At 40.5% G+C, this 20,134-nt stretch overlaps 1 protein-coding gene across 4 annotated transcripts in view; it reads right to left on the bottom strand.

The window, feature by feature from the left end:
• The window catches only part of LOC311287105 (protein phosphatase 3 catalytic subunit alpha), a 274,952-nt gene that overhangs the window by 85,830 nt on the left and 168,988 nt on the right, over nt 1–20,134 (bottom strand). For all 4 annotated transcript variants that reach the window (XM_084403704.1, XM_084403706.1, XM_084403705.1 and 1 more), the window contains exon 2: nt 3,367–3,567. In XM_084403704.1, the coding sequence (XP_084259830.1) occupies nt 3,367–3,567 (201 nt within the window). The remainder of the gene's footprint in view (nt 1–3,366; nt 3,568–20,134) is intronic.

Below are 20,134 nucleotides of genomic sequence, written 5' to 3'. Positions count from 1 at the left end.
TGCCGGCGGCTCCGCAGCCGGGAGGGGGGGCGGAGAGAGAGAGAGAAGCTCGAGGGACGGGTTCCAGCGAGCTTTTAGGTGCCACATCAGTCTCCGGTGGTCTCTGGGAGCGGCGCTTCTTTCTGCGCGGCCCAGCAGAGATAGGCGGAGTGACAGCTTCCTCGTTGAAAGCTTCAAGTCGAGCCCGCAGGGTCGACATTGAAAGCTCCTCGCACTCAGGGCAGCCGCCCGAAGAGAGCGCGGTGGCGGCGTGCTCGCGGCCCAGGCAGAGAGCACAGATCAGATGGCGGTCTCTGTTGCTGAGCGGGGCTCGGCACGAGCCGCAGGAAAAACGAGGCATTTTGAGAAAAACGCCTCGTGCTCTTTTAGACAGAGAGAAAGTGTGTGTCGTGGCGGCGAACACACACAGCAGAAAAGGATATGTCGCCGGATGGCGTAGCAGGCACGGATGGCTGAAGGCGGCGAAGGCGGCCGGCTTCCTCAGACGCTTCCTAAGCTTGCTGGTCGCTGAATTCAACGACGGCGGCTCTCAAGATCCAGCGATGCGAAGAGTTTCGCTGAAGACATGAAAATCAGAGTTTCAGCCTGTGAGCCCTTCTTTTATACACGCCAGCCACACCCATTCTGGCGGGCTGAGGCGCATGGGCGCACCGATAGGCTGCTGCAGTTGCCGCAGGACAGCCAATGAGCACGCTTATACAGCCTGCTATGGTCTGCTGGCTGCCGCACTGCGTTGACAATAAATACAAAATTAAGGATAATTTTTGGGCTTCAGATCTCGAGAAAAGACAACTTTCCCGTAGCGTAAGCAACTTACGCAATACGAGAGAACCTCTCGTAAGAGAACCTGAATCACACTTTAATTACAGGAGAGTAGCGGGAGAGAACTATGTAATGGTGTGTTGAACTGAGAAAGGAATTATTATATATAAAAATAAAGAAAATGCTGAGCAGAGTTCAGATTGTATGGCAATGCTGCATACACTTTAAAGCATACTATTATTTAAATAATGTAAGTGAAACATCAGGCATTATACAGTAATAGATGCTAATTTCAGCAAATTTCACTACACAATTATTGTGGCCAAAATAATTCAGAATTTATATATAGAAAATAAATAAATAAATAAATAAATAAATAAATAAATAAATAAATAAATAAATAAAGCTATCATGGCAAATTTGTCTTGAACTTGTTTTCTCCTCTTTGGCCAATAAATCACACAAATCAAAATTGTGGTGAAGGGGAGAGAGAGTTTGTAACTGTATCTGTACAAAAGTATAAAAAAAAAAAGTGGCGATCTGTTGATCGGCACTTCCTGCAGACTGGGGTGTCTCACACCCTGTCTTAATGGAATCTAAAAAAACGGCCACAGCGTCTAGGTTACTAATGTATCTCCCGTTCCCTGAAGGAGGGAACAGAGACGTTATGTCAGAACTTAAAGGAATGGTGTATCTCGTAAATTATCCCACTAATAATGCCCAGAATGGTACCAAACTAATACAGTAGTACAAATAGGTTCTGTACTCATAAAACGAGGCATTGGAAAGTTTGTAAGTACATCAGGAGTTAATTTAAATAACACTTGCCTGACGGCTCATGCTACTGCTAACCCCGGACGTCGACGTCACTTCAGTGATTTGGGAAAAGCACGTAAAAGTCCAGGCAGAAAGCGATGCATAAGGATGTAGTGTAACGATGCCCAGTTCCATGAATACACTAATATTTTATTGGTAGTACCAGTTTGCAACAATTATTAGTTAACACTAAGCTGTTAACACTTCGGAAAAAATTATAATTCGTTGTTACACTACATCCTTATTTGCATCGCCACATCGCGACGCGGGTATATAAGGAAGCGCTCTTGCACTCGGACATTCAAGTTTTGCGCTGAGGAGCCGAGACGGTGTGTCCCGGCCGTTCAGCGGTGGTAGAGCAATTGTGGCGATAGGACGGACTTACGAATTGGGATCCCTACCAAAACGCCACAAATGCTGCCCCTTTCAGCACCCTGCGTAAGCTGCCTTTTTAAAAAAAAAGCTCTTTTTAGATCTGAAGTGCACAGGGAATGGTCGCTGCACTTTTAGTTCACTGCAATGAATGCAGAGAAAATGCTCTTTTAGTGTTAAATGTGTTTAAGTGAATACTCTCCAATCCGGTCATTTTGACATAGGCTATTTTTGTGTGTATTTGATGGTTTAGACGCACATGAAGCTTAAAGTATAAAGTGCTTGTCTAAAGTATAATTTGTTTGTCTAGTTGCGGTCCATTTCGGAGCGCACACACAAAGCATTGAAGTTGGAAACAGCATCTCTTACGCGGATTATTGTGCTCTTTTTATTATCAAACACGTCTCACAATTTAGTAATTGTAGAGACTGCATTTTACAACAATCACCGATTGTGCAGATTCTGACATTAAGTTTGAGTTTAAGGGGAAGAAAGAATGCGCAACCGCTGTGAAGGGAAGAAAGCTGCGCTAGACTGAACGCGGCTAGTTTTTAATAGTTTTACCTTAAATATCTTCTTTTTATAATCCTTGGAAGCCTAAATCGAAATTGAAATTAAAATTAAAATTAGATTAATATCACAGCCCTAAAGTGTAACCAGACTAAACTTTTGTTTAGTTCCCTCGGCCATCATCACTAATTAAGCAGGGGCTTTCATGTCGTGCGCACTGTAGCTCCATGTGAGAGAGATCTCTCTCTCCTGGATTGCAAATAGCAAAAATGCCTCACAGCACAGACAAATGGTTTATCGCATTATAGAAACAGCTGGCAAGATAGAATTTGCAATATAGCGTCTATATAGCAATAATAAATGTTAAGTGCATTTTCTTAATTTCTCCAGTATGACAACAGAACAGGTAACGTCTTAGCTTATCGATACTGCTGTCTTTTATAATTTATCGGGGCTCATTTAATACCGGGTTTCAGTACCCACCCCTATATACAGGTGGAGCTGAGAAAGGGTGAGGGTTTCGTAGGAACTCTGCAAACGGCTATAGTGAATGTTAACCAACCATTTAAATGTTGTGAGCAGCAAGCTAATTGGCTGCAGATGCGACATGAACCAATCAGCTTGTTCCAAGTAGTTAACGCTGTGAATATCATCAGGTTGCATTAAATACCCATCAGCCTGCGCCATCTAGAGTTTAATGACAGAACTAGGCATTTAAATATGCATGTATATATCTGTATACACATACATATACACAATTAACTCAACTAATACAGAGTTATACATAGAGTATGATTTTTCCTAAAATCATTTAAATTTGAAAACTTCAATAGAACTCAAATGAGTTCAAATGGGTCTCTCTCTTCACTGGCGTCTCAGCACAGAATCTGAAAGAGAATCACTCACCTGTCACCGGGGCCTCTATGTCCAGGAGGTTCTTCTCAGAATGAAGGATTGCTGCTCCATCACCAATTAATCGCAGTGCCACACTCTCATCCACACGCCCCTCTTTGGTGAGGTGTGCCTTCAGGACATCTACTTTGGGCTTGCCCTCATTGTCAAACACCTCCTTCACAGTCAGTCGGTGGCTTGGGGGAAACGGGACAGCTTGAAGGAAAAGATATAGAAAGCACATTCATTTAATTACTGATTTGCTTAAAAGGGAAGAGTGGTTAGCAAATCACTGATTTTGTGTTAAAAAATATCAGTATCGGTAGAAAGTTTTCTTGTTACTCAGGCTTCCTGTGGTCTCACAAGTCCAGGATCTCTTCCTATCATGTATTTAACTGTTATGAAAAAGTGGTGGGAATTTAAATTGCACATTACACAATTTTTATATCATTGTTAAAAAATATAATTATATTTCTACTCCAATTGGTTGATGAAATATAAATATTTACATATAACATATATACAAATATAAACATATAAACATGGTGGCTATCATAAAAACTCTAAAATACATGAGACATCTCGCAATGACATGAGAATTCAAATTTTCCTGGATCTTTTGACCAAAATATTTAGCAAATGTCATACTTAAAATGTCCTCAGAGAGAATTTTTTTTTTTTTGATGGAGATTTGTGGGATGCACATCCAGGGCACGAAGCTCCCATTCCACCACATCCCAAAGATGCTCTATTGGGTTGAGATCTGGTGACTGTGGGGGCCATTTTAGTACAGTGAACTCATTGTCATGTTCAAGAAACCAATTTGAAATGATTCGAGCTTTGTGACATGGTGCATTATCCTGCTGGAAGTAGCCATCAGAGGATGGGTACATGGTGGTCATAAAGGGATGGACATGGTCAGAAACAATGCTCAGGTAGGCCGTGGCATTTAAACGATGCCCAATTGGCACTAAGGGGCCTAAAGTGTGCCAAGAAAACATCCCCCACACCATTACACCACCAGCCTGCACAGTGGTAACAAGGCATGATGGATCCATGTTCTCATTCTGTTTACACCAAATTCTGACTCTACCATCTGAATGTCTCAACAGAAATCGAGACTCATCAGACCAGGCAACATTTTTCCAGTCTTCAACTGTCCAATTTTGGTGAGCTCGTGCAAATTGTAGCCTCTTTTTCCTATTTGTAGTGGAGATGAGTGGTACCCGGTGGGGTCTTCTGCTGTTGTAGCCCATCCGCCTCAAGGCTGTGCGTGTTGTGGCTTCACAAATGCTTTGCTGCATACCTCGGTTGTAACGAGTGGTTATTTCAGTCAAAGTTGCTCTTCTATCAGCTTGAATCAGTCGGCCCATTCTCCTCTGACCTCTAGCATCAACAAGGCATTTTCGCCCACAGGACTGCCGCATACTGGATGTTTTTCCCTTTTCACACCATTCTTTGTAAACCCTAGAAATGGTTGTGCGTGAAAATCCCAGTAACTGAGCAGATTGTGAAATACTCAGACCAGCCCGTCTGGCACCAACAACCATGCCACGCTCAAAATTGCTTAAATCACCTTTCTTTCCCATTCTGACATTCAGTTTGGAGTTCAGGAGATTGTCTTGACCAGGACCACACCTCTAAATGCATTGAAGCAACTGCCATGTGATTGGTTGATTAGATAATTGCATTAATGAGAAATTGAACAGGTGTTCCTAATAATCCTTTAGGTGTGTGTATATATATATATATATATATATATATATATATATATATATATATATATATATATATATACACACTGCTCAAAAAAATAAAGGGAACACTTTTTAATCAGAGAATAGCATCAAGTCAGTTAAACTCCTGGGATATTGATCTGGTCAGTTAAGTAACAGAAGGGGTTGGTAATCAGTTTCAGCTGCTTTAGTGTTAATGAAATTAACAGCAGGTGCACTAGATGGGCAACAGTGAGACAACCCCCAAAACAGGAATGGTTTTACAGGTGGAGGCCACTGACATTTCTTCCCTACTCATCTTTTCGGACTGTTTTTCACCAGTTTTGCATTTGGCTAGGGTCAGTGTCACTACTGGTAGCATGAGGCGATACCTGGACCCTACAGAGGTTGCGCAGGCAGTCCAGCTCCTTCAGGATGGCTCATCAATACGTGCCATTGCCAGAAGGTTTGCTGTGTCTCCCAGCACAGTCTCAAGATCATGGAGGAGATTCCAGGAAGACAGACAGCTACTCTAGGAGAGCTGGACAGGGCCGTAGAAGGTCCTTAACCCATCAGCAGGACCGGTATCTGCTCCTTTGTGCGAGGAGGAACATGATGAGCACTGCCAGAGCCCTACAAAATGACCTCCAGCAGGCCACTGGTGTGAATGTCTCTGACCAAACAATCAGAAACAGACTTCATGAGGGTGGTCTGAGGGCCCGACGTCCTCGAGTGGGCCCTGTGCTCACTGCCCAGCACCAGGGAGCTCGATTGGCATTTCCCATTGAACACCAGAATTGGCAGGTCCGCCACTGGTGCCCTGTGGTTTTCACAAATGAGAGCAGGTTCACCCTGAGCACGTGACAGACAGGAAAGGGTCTGGAGAAGCCGTGGAGAATGTTATGCTGCCTGTAACATCGTTCAGCATGACCGGTTTGGTGGTGGGTCAGTGATGGTCTGGGGAGGCATATCCATGGAGGGACGCACAGACCTCTGCAGGCTAGACAATGGCACCCTGACTGCCATTAGGTATCGGGATGAAATCCTTGGATCCATTGTCAGACCCTATGCTGGTGCAGTGGGTCCTGGGTTCCTCCTGGTGCACAACAATGCCCGGCCTCATGTGGCGAGAGCATGCAGGCAGTTCCTGGAGGATGAAGGAATGATACCATTGAAGGGCCACCACGCTCACCTGACCTACATCCAATAGAACACCTCTGGGACATTGTGTTTCGGTCCATCTGACATCACCTGGTTGCACCTCAGACTGTCCAGGAGCTCAGTGATGCGCTGGTCCAGATCTGGGAGGAAATACCCCAGGACACCATCCGTCGTCTCATTAGGAGCATGCCCCGACGTTGTCAGGCATGCATACAAGCACGTGGGGGCCATACAAACTACTGAGTACCATTTTGAGTTGCTGCAATGAAATTTCAGCAAAATTGACAAGCCTGCTACATCATTTTTTCACTTAGATTTCCGGGGTGTCTTTGAATTCAATCCTCTGTAGGTTGATCATTTTCATTTCCATCAAACGATGTGGCATCCTTTCGTTCATAACACATTACCCAATCCATATTAGTATAGATATCCAGCATGATATTTTTCCCCATTGAGATCTGATGTGTTTTCAAAGTGTTCCTTTAATTTTTTTGAGCAGTTGTATATACACACATACACAGACACAGCGATCTGCTATGCCACATTAAAGAGCATCAAAGTGTCTTTTATTGTTTGAATTTCAAGATAAAATCTACAGAATTTGAAAGCTGACATTTGCAAAGTTACAAAGCTTATTGTGATCATTGGATGATGTTTGAAGCGAAGTTTTGTTCACGCTATCAGTATAAAACAGCACAGACCAACAGATTGATTTTAGAACTTAAGAAACAATATCAGTTAATCAAAATTAATATTGATTAAAATATATTAACCAAAATTATCACCCAGCTGTAATATGTTGATGAGACACATTTCTATATAGCTTCAACCTGGAAAACTTGATTATCTAATCAAAATATCAAAATACACATTAAGGTAAGGATAAAAATACAGATATTGTAAATGCATCAGATTTAGATTCAGATTTAGAAGGAACTGGGTCATTTTTATATTTCATATGTAATACTGAAATACTTCCAAAGGATGTATTTATGATTGATTAATATTAGCAAAAATTACACAATGTTTGACATCAATAAAATTCCAATCACCCACATTAAGCATTTTTTTCTGAAATAAAATATGTTCAATACTATACAAACAAAGCATATGCAGCTGCAGGGGTGACTACAATAACACACACAAACACAAGCGCAAGCAGCACGATGTCTGGAAGTGACAAATAGGCATTTTAACCAAAGCTAATTAGTGCTTTGAATTGGGGGATTTGGCAAAGATAAGACTGGGTGGTTTGGAAGAAGTAATTGTACAGAGTAGAACATAAACAAAACCTCCCTCATTGACTTGACAACTGGCTCACTGCTTTCTGTCTCAATACAACCAATGGATCAATCATAGAAAATTAATGAAATAATTTTTTTTTTTTTTTTTTTTACTTGAAGATAAGTGAGCATAAATGCAATGTTACATTTAAGATAAATTAAGGCGATTCTTGCAGTACAGCGGTGATTATTTTCTGTTCCTTTCTATGCTGTAATGCTATTGTACATTCTGTATTAACTCTTGCATCCTGATTCCCTCCTCTCCTATAATCATCCACTTATTCATAACAAATGGATAGAAAATACTTTGGTAAACAGCAAATTATTGGAGATACCACAACAGTTTCAGCTTCACTGAAGCAATGGAAGGTGAATATGACAAAATTTTTCAGAAAAAAATAGAAAGCTATTTATCAGTATTACTGGTATTCATTATTTTTGTTGGGATTTCATTTCAGATAAATACAGGTACAAGAAGAATGCAATTTACCAGTGCAATGTCCAGAAGCCCGTTTGGTTTACCATCACCATTTTACAGACCCTTTTACACAAAAGCATTTAAATGAATTTGTCTAATTTGCTCCACACTCAAGACATAGGCACATTCCGTCATCTCCATTATATAATAATCCTAGAGTGGCCAGCTGAATACATTCATGTGTTAACAGATATTTGTAAAATTGAAGGCCAATGTACAGTATAAAAAATAAAAAATAAAAATAACCTAACTAACCTATGTGATATTTGGTGTAATTTAAATCTAGCATCTCCCATCCATCAAGCATGAATCACTCTTAATATAGAGAGCAAAATGAATGTCTCAAAGCCACATTGTAGTCCCTGCCATAACTCAACAGGAACGTTCTACATACATTTTAGAACTGGTCCATCATTAATTTTGGACCTTTATTCTCCAGATACAAATTTTATTGGTATTGATTCTAAACTTTGACATTTTATTATATGATTTTTCATTTAATCTTTCCCTATGATACCATGGCCCAGTTTCACAGACATGGCTTTGACCTGGAAGTTTCTAGAATGCTTAGTAAGACCTTGATTATCTGGTTATAAGGTGTTTTAAATTGGGGTTGGAGCTAAACTCAGCAGGACATTGGACACCCCTGCCCTAAGCCCTTGATCACTGGAATCCGCAATGTAGCTGATTTATGTATGCTTGGACTGTTGGAGAAAATGTAAAAAATTACACAAACGAAAGTGATAACAATAAAATAAACTATAATTGTGTAAAAAAAATAAATTAAAAAAAAAAATAAATAAATAAATAAAAACAGTCAGCTTAAAGCTACACTGTGTGATTTTTACCCCCATCTAGCGGTGAAATTGTATATGACTACCCAGTGAATATTAGTTTCTGTTCCTCTCAATTCCGAGGGCGTTTTAACTCCTACGGTGGCCGTATTATTCCAAGATTAACATGGCTTCCAGTTATCACTTCGTCCATGACAATAATAAACAATACGTCTAAAATGAATAAAACTACAGGACAGATGTCAGGAGGTAAACGTCACCCTTGGAATCGGCTATCCCAGCATAATCAGATTAGGCTAACGTTACAATGTGTACAAAGTAAAAGCAATTAAAAATAACTAAAATTTACAGTGTCCTTTTTTTATATAGCTTAAAAAATTGCGCCTTTAAAACTATTCATCACCTGTGATCCGTCGCAGCACAGATTTATGTTACAAGGTAAACAATACTTTTTCACCATTGACGTGAGGATGAAGTTATAGGCTACTAGAGGTCGTTCTGGCGTACAACCATGCTATGGTTAGACAAGCAACTATAAAACTTCGAGTTTACACAAATGAATTACAACAGGCTGAATTACCTGTCGAGAAGAAAGCAGGCAACCTCGGCGTCCGTTTTAAAATCTTCTCCTCATGAGCTCTTTCCATCTGGGAAAAGTTACTCCAATATTGACTATGGTCTTGCTGATTTGTCTGTCGCGTTGACGTTTTAATTCTCTCTTTCAAATCTGAGTACGCACGCACACACACACACACACACACACACACACACACACACACCACACTATCTTTCAAATCTGCCGGCACTCGAGAGCTCGCGAGTAATCTCCCCCTCGCATTCGTCACGGTGTCACTGAGTGAAAAACGCAAAAGGCGAAGCTTGAATTTACAGGCATGTCCCTCTTTGGCTAATGTAGTTTCAAGATGGAGGGGCAACATGGCGACCGGCATTCGAACCCCTCACCCGTATGTACTTTCAATGGCAGATTATAAACTTAAGAGAATACTTTATTACTTGAAAGAATTAAATATACATTAATGAGCACATATATTTTTGAAAGAACTAAGTGTTTTTTGCTAAGAATCAACTAAAAAAGTTACACAGTGTAGCTTTAAGGTAGCAACAAGTAGGGTAGAGTGGGGGAAAACGCCCCCCTTAAGGAAAATGTGACATTACAGTGAAACAAAACATAAATGTGACTAGAATTGCCATCCCGGTTTTGAGTGACTATGGCAGGAGTTATTCACCAAATATTAAAATTGCTCAGCCTTCATAATTAATTAGTATTTTCACTGAAAATATTTTTGTACAAAGGGGGCGTTTTGCCCCAGCGGTGGGGTAAAACGCCCCCCAAGGTGGGGTAAAATGCCCCCTTTCTTACCAACCAGTTTGCTTCATAGATCAACAGCAAAATTAACAGACAATAGTTTTTAATCTCTAAAGGTAAAAGGCAAGTAATGTATCAACATGTATATATATTAATATTTATTTCAGCAATGTCCAAAATAGCCCAATTTAACTACCTTCCATCAGTGAGCTAACTTTGCTAGCAAGCTAGCTAGTTAATGCTCACTTGAGGTAATTTTTTCATGTTTTGTTCAAATATTTAGATTTTACCACCTAGTTATACTGCATTAAGTGTAAAACAAAGGATTTGATAGACAGAAATATTTTATTATAGTAATTATGATAGATAAACTATGCCCCCACGGGGGGCGTTTTACCCCTCAGCGTAGGGGGCGTTTTACCCCACAAGCTATGAGTTTTAATTTTTTTTTTTTAATTTTTAAAATATAATTATATTCCTTATAAATAATATATGATCTCAAACTACAGACTTCACTATTCATCTATCATACATCACTGCGATATCCTGCAGAACAATATTCTCTTAAACACTTATTTACTAATATCTGAAAATTATAGCATTTACCATGTAATCCTATTCTCTTCAAATGTGTCGCTGGTGTCAGCTTATCCATAGAGATTTGTATATCCCCGTTATCAACGTAGTGCATAGCAACAGTAAAAATGTATCTTGACTACTTTTGGTGGTTATTTTGGGAAAAACAGGTGGGGGGCGTTTTACCCCAGGGGGGCGTTTTCCCCCACTCTACCCTATTATGTGGTTAAATGTCAAAATAACTCCAATATCATATACTAGAATTTTGAGAGGTGGGGGTAAATTAAGTGCAATCAGCTGTAACGTAAAATCGTGTTGCATTGTGGTCTGTGGATCTGCCTGAAGTGTACAGTACATATTGAGTAGACTCAAAATTGAGGGGTCGAGGGTCTGTCCATTTTACATTTACATTAATGCATTTGGCAGACGCTTTTATGTTACGATATTAAACGTTCAAGATGGCGCCTGTGATTCACTCGGCATGCCGTTGGTCTTTGTTTGTCTTTTATGTTGTAATCCTCCTCTTAGTAATGTTGGTACAGAGAGCCAGCTCTCTCCGTGTATATGAGCGTGATTTTCTTTTAAGTCTCCAAGAGTCGGCGGTGGATGTTTGCAGAGGTTATACAGGTGGTCAGTGGTCCTGGAATCCTCCATTATATGAACACGCATCGGTGCACCTGTGTGGACTATCAGATCTCTGTCGCAACAGAAGGAAACGGAATAGGAGACGAGGCAAGCGAGCGGGTGTGGCTGTGACACGGAGACGGGCGCGTGCGATAGCGCGTGCATCAGCGGCTTGTTGTAACTTAGTGGTGGACTTCATTGACCCATCTTGTCGGTGTCTATCTTCGTGTTATCGGGACGAAAGGTTCTCGTACCTGGTTGTGTTTTCTCCTCGGCGCTGGGTGCGGTCAACGGGGATCAAAGACTCACAGCGGCGTTTCAGGAAGAGAGGGGTTAACCCTGAGAATCTCCGCTCTCTGGAATATGTGCCAACCTCTCATAAACGAAGTGAGCCGGTCCCAGGTACCATCACTAAGATAGCCCTTCTGAACATAAGATCCATAAATAATAAAACATTTTTAATTAATGATCTTATTTCTTCACGCGATTTGGATTTTTTCTTAATGACTGAAACCTGGCTTAATGACTGTAATCGCGGCTCTCTCACTGAAGCTTCACCTAGAGACTATAATGCTCTTAACTCTCCAAGGACTGGGGGGCGGGGAGGGGGGATTGCGACAATTTTTAAGAACTCTTTTAAATGCAGGCTAGTAACAGTTGACAATTATGTTAGTTTTGAAGTACAAGTGTTTAAAGTCACCCTTATCAAGCCGGTGATGTTTGCAATAATTTATAGACCTCCCATTTTTAACAAGGAGTTTATAAGGGAGTTTTCTGAGTTCTTATCCTGTATGACTACTTGTGGTGACAGCCTTGTTATAGTAGGCGATTTTAATATTCATATTTGTTGCCCTGAGAAGCCATTAGTTCAAGATTTCCTGATACTGCTGGATTCCTTTAACCTTACGCAGTCGGTGGCTGGTGCAACACATAAACAGGGGCACACTCTGGATTTGGTATTGTCCTGGGGTGTCCCGGTGGGTGATCTGACTATAGAGAATTTGGGGTTGTCAGATCACTTTGTTATCTCGTTTAACGTCACTATTGCCAGGCAGCATGCGGGGCCAGGGATAGTGGGCCGCCGTGCCCGGGCCATAAATGCTGCGACAGCTTTTAAGTTCTCAGAACAGTACAATACCCACAAGCTAGCAAATAAGCAAAATTTTTTAAACCAGAGTGTAGAGGAACGTGTCTTAGACTTTAATACGGGGTGCAACCATATATTGGATTGTATCGCCCCCTGGAGACAGGTAAAAGCAAAAACTGTATCTCAGCCATGGCTTAATGATGAGAGTCGACTGTTGAGGCAATTATGGAGGCAGGCAGAGAGGAAATGGTTGAAGGACAAACTGCAGGTCTCTTACGAGATTTTAAGAGAGCGCATGCTGTCTTATCAACAGTTTGTAAAAGCGGCTAAGGCGAAACACTTCTCGGACTTAATCTCCAAAAACCAGCATAGCCCAAAAATGTTATTCCGTGTGATTAATTCTGTTATGAGTCCTGCCAGCCCCTTTGTTTTTGAGCATTCTGGGAGAGCTTGTGAAAAGTTCGCTCAGTTTTTTATGGATAAGATTACAACTATTAGAGCCGGCATCTTGAATTCTGTCAGTGTTCAAAGCAGCCTGAAACCACCACTCGATTCGTGTGCTGGGGGTCAGTTGACCACATTTGAGCAGGTTTCTTCGTCTGATTTGCTGGATATTGTTAAACACCTGAAGCCAGCTTTTTGTTCGCTGGATATTCTACCGCCCCGTTTGTTGATCCAGGTGTGGGACGTGGTGGGGTCCACTATAACAGTTTTAGTAAATCAGAGTCTTACGGAGGGGAAAGTGCCATCTTATTTTAAGCACGCTCTTGTACTACCGCTTTTAAAGAAAACGAGTTTAGACCCCTCTGTGTTAAACAACTACAGACCAATCTCTAAGGTACCTTTTTTGTCCAAAATGCTGGAGAAGGTGGTACTCAAACAACTCTCTATATTTTTAAACAAAAACAATATTTTTGATACGTTTCAGTCAGGTTTTAGATCGCAACACAGTACCGAAACTGCCCTTCTTAAGGTGTCAAACATCTGCTTTTATCGGTAGATTCAGGGAATTGCACAGCGCTAGTGTTACTGGATCTTAGTGCTGCCTTTGATACAGTGGACCACGGGATTCTTCTTGAACGATTGAGTAAGTGGATGGGTATTGGGGGATCTGTGTTAGCCTGGTTCGTGTCCTACCTACAGGGAAGAACCGTTGCGGTGGAAATAGGGTCTTCTATCTCTTCTGTTCACCCCGTTGTTTGTGGGGTCCCTCAAGGCTCATGCCTTGGCCCTGTCCTGTTTTCTTTATATATGCTCCCCCTGGGTTTAATTTGTCAGAAACATGGAGTGGCATATCATTGTTATGCTGATGATACCCAGTTGTATTTTCCATTAAACTCTGTGGACAAGGCTAACGGGTCAGCGTTGTTCAAATGCCTGGATGAGATAAGGCAGTGGATGGCAGACAGTTTCCTTCAGTTGAATGAGTCAAAATATGAAGTGGTGGTGTTCGGCCCACCGAAGTTAGCTAAACAGCTCTCCGAAGAGCTGGGCACCCTTGCCTCCAATGTTAAGACTCATGTTAGAAACCTTGGAGTGATCTTCGACGCTGAATTAAAATTTGATAAACAGATTAATGCGGTGGTGAAGGGCAGCTTTTTTCAGCTAAGAGGTATTGCCAGATTGAAAGGCTTTCTGTCTACTAAAGATATGGAAACTGTTATCCATGCTTTTATCTCGTCCAGACTAGATTATTGCAACTCCTTGTATGTGGGTGTGTCCAAAAAGTCCATGGCACGTCTGCAGCTAGTGCAGAATGCAGCGGCCAGACTGCTGACTGGAACCAGAAAATATTCCAGTATTTCTCCAGTCTTGGTCTCTTTGCACTGGCTCCCTGTGGAGTTTAGGGTGCAATATAAGGTCCTTTTAATGGTTTTTAAAGGTTTACACGGACAAGCCCCTGTATATATCTCCGAGCTATTACAGCATCACTGCTCCATCAGACCATTAAGATCGTCGCAAAGCTTATTGTTACAGGTTCCAAAATCTCGCCTGAAAACAAAGGGAGATCGAGCCTTTTCGGTGGCGGCACCGAGGCTTTGGAATGGCCTCCCTGTTTACATTAAGTCTTGCGATTCCATTGAAGATTTTAAGTCTATGTTGAAGACATACCTATTTTCTGTTGCTTTTAACTGTTCATAGCTATATGTGGTACTGAACGATTTGTCTATTGATGTTTGTTTTTAATGCTACTGAAATGTGGAATCTGTAAAGCACTTTGGTCAACTCGTGTTGTTTTTAAATGTGCTGTAGAAATAAATTTTTGATTGATTGATTGATTGATTGATTTTATCCAAAGTGACTTACATTGCATTCCACGGTACAACTTTTGACATTCTTATCAGTTCTTATCAGTTCTTGTTTTCCCTGGTAATCGAACCCATGACCTTGATGTTGCAAGCTACAGGAAAGCTAATAAAAAGCCTCCAAAAAATAAACTGTCCAAATAAACTTCCCTCGCCCACTTAATGAACACACTTCAAAATGTCGACAAGAATTCCCCTGAGAGGAAGTGCTTAGGGAAGTTTGCAAGTGTTTGGCTGCGTCTGAAATCGCATAATCCCTCCCTGAAATCCCTCTCAAACGTGATTGGATTGTGCAGGCGCCACTGATTGGGACAGCCTATCAGCAATCACCTTAAGCTTTCCGCCAAAGTCAATTCCATGGTCAGATTTAGATAAGAGACGAAACCATGGACGAAACAATGGATGAAGACGCAGCAGGTCCATCCCAGGAATGTGCCAACCCGTGGCCCCACCTCGCCAGACTATTTCAATTTTCTGAACAAGTTAATGATAGTTTTCGCTTCAAGTGTTTGCTGTGTTTACCAATGTAAGCACTGTGGCAGTAGTAATGCAATATTTAGATAATGTACTCTTGTACTCTTGATACTCAAGTACTTTTAAAAACAAGTACTTCAGTACTTTTACTTAAGTAGACATCTGACTGTAGTACTTTTACTTGTACTTGAGTAAAATTTAGCAAGGGGTATCTGTACTTTTACTCAAGTAATGAAGCTGTGTACTCTGTCCGCCTCTGCCAATTTCCAAAAATGCTGTAAGAGGATGAGGTAAAAGTAAGCACACTTTCACAACCAGGAATTTCAGATTTTTTTTTAATTTTTTTTTAGTAAACTTTGTGTGTTGAGAGGATTTCAGAAGGCAGGGTAATGCTACACATATAAAAATCATCCAACTGTTAGTTTGCATGGATGCCAGGAATTATCCAAGTTCCACAAATGATATACCCATTTAAACAGGAACAGTGAACAACTGCAATAAAAAGTATTTGAAATCCATGCAGATTTCTTTTTCTATGTCTCTTAAAAATCCATTGCCTACATGTTTCACATAATGAGGTGACCAAAAGCAGTTGTCTGAGAAGCACTTGCACAACGAAATTTATTCTGAGAAATGTGCTTGGAGTTTAAATAGAACCAAATCTAATAGAGTGATAGACACACAATGGCTATAGGCTAAAATATGTCTAAAAATAATGTCAAAACTGAGTCAGTTTGGGTCAAAATATGGGTCAGTATCATATAAAAAGATTACTGAAGCTGGTTTCTAATAGTGAAATGTGAACACCTCATGTGTTCTGTTGTCAAGATTATACAGCTTTATTAATCCACAAGATTTTATGAACAGATACTATGAGGGCTATTCTGATACATCATGCTTTATAAAGTCATATAAAGAACAACCCTTGTTCCCTTGTGACATACACAAACATGCTAATAGAATGCAAATTCAGACACAGGCTGTGGTATTTGACACTGAGGCTTAAAAATGTTCTTCTGTTCCTCCCTGACTGTTTCTTCAAGGGAAATTCTCTCGTATCACTGCAAGCCAAAGCAGTAGCTCGTTTATAAAATATCTTGCTGGCATTCTGGCCAGACAGGCTCTTAGACTTTCCTCTTTATCAGAGAGCACTATGTACTTTTGAGTGTCTAGGTATTTAATAACAGATTAGATCAGGTGAGAACATACTAGACAATGTAATGTTGTTTTAGTTCATGTCAGGCAATCCATCAGTGTCTCAGATGAATACAAGAGAACATTATTTCTTCATATTGCTATATTTGAGGCATGGAACCTTGTGGCATTTGGAGAAAACCAGTGTGGATTGTCAAAACTAGCCAGATAACTAGAAAGCTATTCAGACTAATCGGGGGAAATACACAACTCATTGTAATTTATCCCCATGCTTGCGGAGCATCTTTTATTGCTAACTTGGCATACACATAACACTATCACATTCCTATAATTCACATCCGTTAAAGGATTGTTAGGTTGCATAAATTAGGTCAACCGGAAACAGGAACACTTCCCTTAACTCCTGATATTACATCGTAAGAATGGCATCAACGCTAATATTAGTCACCCTGTCTATCCCGGGGTTACCGTAGTCAGCCGGATCCGGTCCATATCTACATCAGATGGTGGAGCTGCACCTAGACATGACCTCAATGCAACCCTGAAGGTCAGCAGAGATCCTGTAAACTAGACAATCCCCTGTGAAGGCCTTGTCGACATGACAGCCATCAGCACAGATCCTCACTAGAGACCACAAGAAACAGACAGGTCCTCCGCACAGACCCTATGGCCAACTTCGGCTCCATGACGAATCTGATCTTCAAGCAAAAGGAACTGGATGAATATTGAAATGCTACCGATGCCAATCTGAATTCTGTCTTGTGATGCAGCCTGAATCATAATGACACCGTGTTCATTTATTGGCCATAAGAGAACTGGCCACTGACTGAGCCTGGTTTCTCCCAAGTTTTTTTTTCCTCCATTCTGTCACCTGATGGAGTTTGGATTCCTTGCCACTGTTGCCTCTGGCTTGCTTAGTTGGGGACACTTAATATTCAATAATATTATTGATCTGACTGCACTGACATTGTTGTATGAGAACTGAACTGAGCAGGACGATGACATAATTTCTTTGCAGAATTTCAAAGATTATATTAAGTAATTTAGTAATTGATGATCTTTACCACGGAACTGAATCAACACTGAACTGACTTCAGCCGAAATGCATTATTTTCCTGTTATCACTGTTAAGCTACTTTGAAACAATCTGTATTGTATAAAAGCACTATGTAAATATAGTTAACTTAAATTAAGATTTGAGGTTTCTTTATGTGCACTAATCTCAACATAACAGGATTTTATTCGGGAGAAAAAAATCACAATGTAATAAACCATGTCATCAGAGTAATAATAATAATAGTAATAATAATAAACCATCAGAGAAGCAAATACACAATAGGCACTTGCTAAACCCTGCAACTACACAGCAAGAATGTCCACCTCCTTGATCTGCGTTAGGATTTATTACCTTCACACTGGATCATCCTGATCAGAGAGCCATGGAATTTAACTATCAGATCATTATCAGGGACACCTGTGACACAGACATTCAAGCAGACATTCAGGCTACGTTCAGACTGTCGGTCCAAATCCAATTTTTGTGCATATCCGGCTGAAATCCGATCAGATTTAGCAAGTGTGAACGGCAAAAAAAAAAAAAAAAAAAAAATTCACATGAAATGGGATTTTTACACATTCTTTCGAGCTACATTCATCTGTGGTTGAAATCCCATTCAAATCCCATTTCTGGAAATCTGTTTCAGTCTGACTGCTCTGATCAAATTTCTCATGGTTTATGTGACTTTCTCACACCACATAACACGTAAATGTTAGATGTTGTTACAAGAAACAGGCTGAAAGTCGCCTCAGAAACAAGGTTGTGTTGTTGCAAAGTGCCGGCCGAGCAGAAAATGACAACATAACGGACACATGTTTTGAATCTGGTGGAGATGATAGCACAGAATAAACTCATGCATACCAGCCTCCTACGGTTATGCCTCCTATGTTTTTAATAAGACAACATCTGTATTGCAAACCCCATCCATGTTGCGGTTGTTGTTGTTTTTGGAGTGTGCCTACCAACGCAACGTCATTGCCATAGAAACCAATGCAGCTATTCTGGAAAACGAAAGAGCTGCATCGACACAAATCAGATCTGAACAGTTGCGATACACAATGTGGACAGTCAATCATTTTAGATCAGATTCCAATAGGATACACACATAATTGGATTTTGCCTCAGAGAGCCCAGAGATGCAGTACACAGCCATACAGGAGAAAGAGGAGCAATCTTTATTGCACTAGTTTGTGGTAGGCTATATCTAGTTCATTAATTTATCAAAAGTGTTCTGAGGTGAGAAAGGTTATTTAAGTTTACATCCAGAAACCAGTTTCTTTTTTGAATTCTGAGAACTGCTTAATGTATTTGCTTTACTTTAATGATACTGAAACATCTTTGCCCAAGGATTTGTCTAAGAACAAGAAACTACAAGGTATCAAACACAAACTGACTGCTACTGCACAACGCCTAGAAAGACAAACATACTCCTGAATAACATGACTAAAGGCCCGTTCACACCAAGCACGATAACTATAAAGATAACGATAAAGATATAATTCTAAAAATCGTTCTCCATATTAAAGAATAACAGAGTTCACACCACAACTATAACGATAAAGATATGAGGAACGATATCGTTGGGATCACTTTCAGAACGATTTTTTTCCAGCTGTCAAACGATAAAACACTGACAGGCAATCAGAATCCATTCTAATTTAAAGGTCTCGCGCATTTAAAATGGGGCGGGCGCGCGTGCTTAGAATAAAAAGACCGTTATCGGTCGTTGGTGTGGACGCATATATAGTTATCTTTATCGTTATCTTATAGTTATCGTGCTTGGTGTGAACGGGCCTTAAGACCTTACCAGGCACACCGAAAGACTAGGTTGGACTGAAACCAAAATTGTTGGCTTTGGTACGATACCAGCCTGTAGTACCTCACTATCAACACTGAGGTTTAACACAAAAACAACTAAACAAGCTGAGTGTGACTGATCAGACTGCACTCATGCTGCTGTATGAGAACTGAACTGAGCTGGATGATGATATCGTTTTTTTGTTGTTGTTGTTGTTGTTGTTGTTGCTGCAGAACTGCTTTATAGATGAATGAACTAATTAAATAGTTGATGATCTTTACATTGGAACTGAATCAACACTGAACTGACTTTAGCTGAACGACAGCTGAAATGCATAATTTTCCTGTTATCACTGCAAAGCTGCTTTGAAACAATCTGCATTGTACAAAATACTATATAAATAAAGGTGACTTGACTTAAATTTTTATGTCTATGTTGCCCTGTCTTCTTGTGTGGACTTTCAATAGATGGACAAATATAATGGGAGAATATTAAACATGTTCATTTGCATTCCAAAGATGAACAACATGGCAATCCTTTTAAATAACAATAATACATTTCACATTGATTTTAACTATGTAACAGTCACTGCCTGTCACAAGGTTTCTTCTTTTGCAATTATGGTTGCTATGCTCTTCCTAGCCACTAGGGGGACACAAGAGTGCACTCTGTCTGATATAAAACAGGAAGCAGTAGAAGAAGTGCTAGGGTCTGTTTGATGCTGCTTCATGTTGTTTGCTACCTGTTTTCCAGTCATGTTTGAGAAACTGTTTGTTTCCTGCTCAAATGTAAGTTTAAATGTTTGTATAGGCCCTTTCACACAGCCCTTGAACGAAAGCCGTAATAATGCCGTGTCGTAGTGATGTCGCTGAAGCCAGGATCGTTCGCCAGCTAGTGAAACGATACGTAACGCGCAAGTTTATGATCGAATCAGAGAAAAAAATGCAC

Source organism: Rutilus rutilus (assembly GCF_951802725.1).
Source record: "Rutilus rutilus genome assembly, chromosome: 3".
Taxonomy (NCBI): domain Eukaryota; kingdom Metazoa; phylum Chordata; class Actinopteri; order Cypriniformes; family Leuciscidae; genus Rutilus; species Rutilus rutilus.
This window is presented reverse-complemented; position numbering and strand designations above follow the sequence as displayed.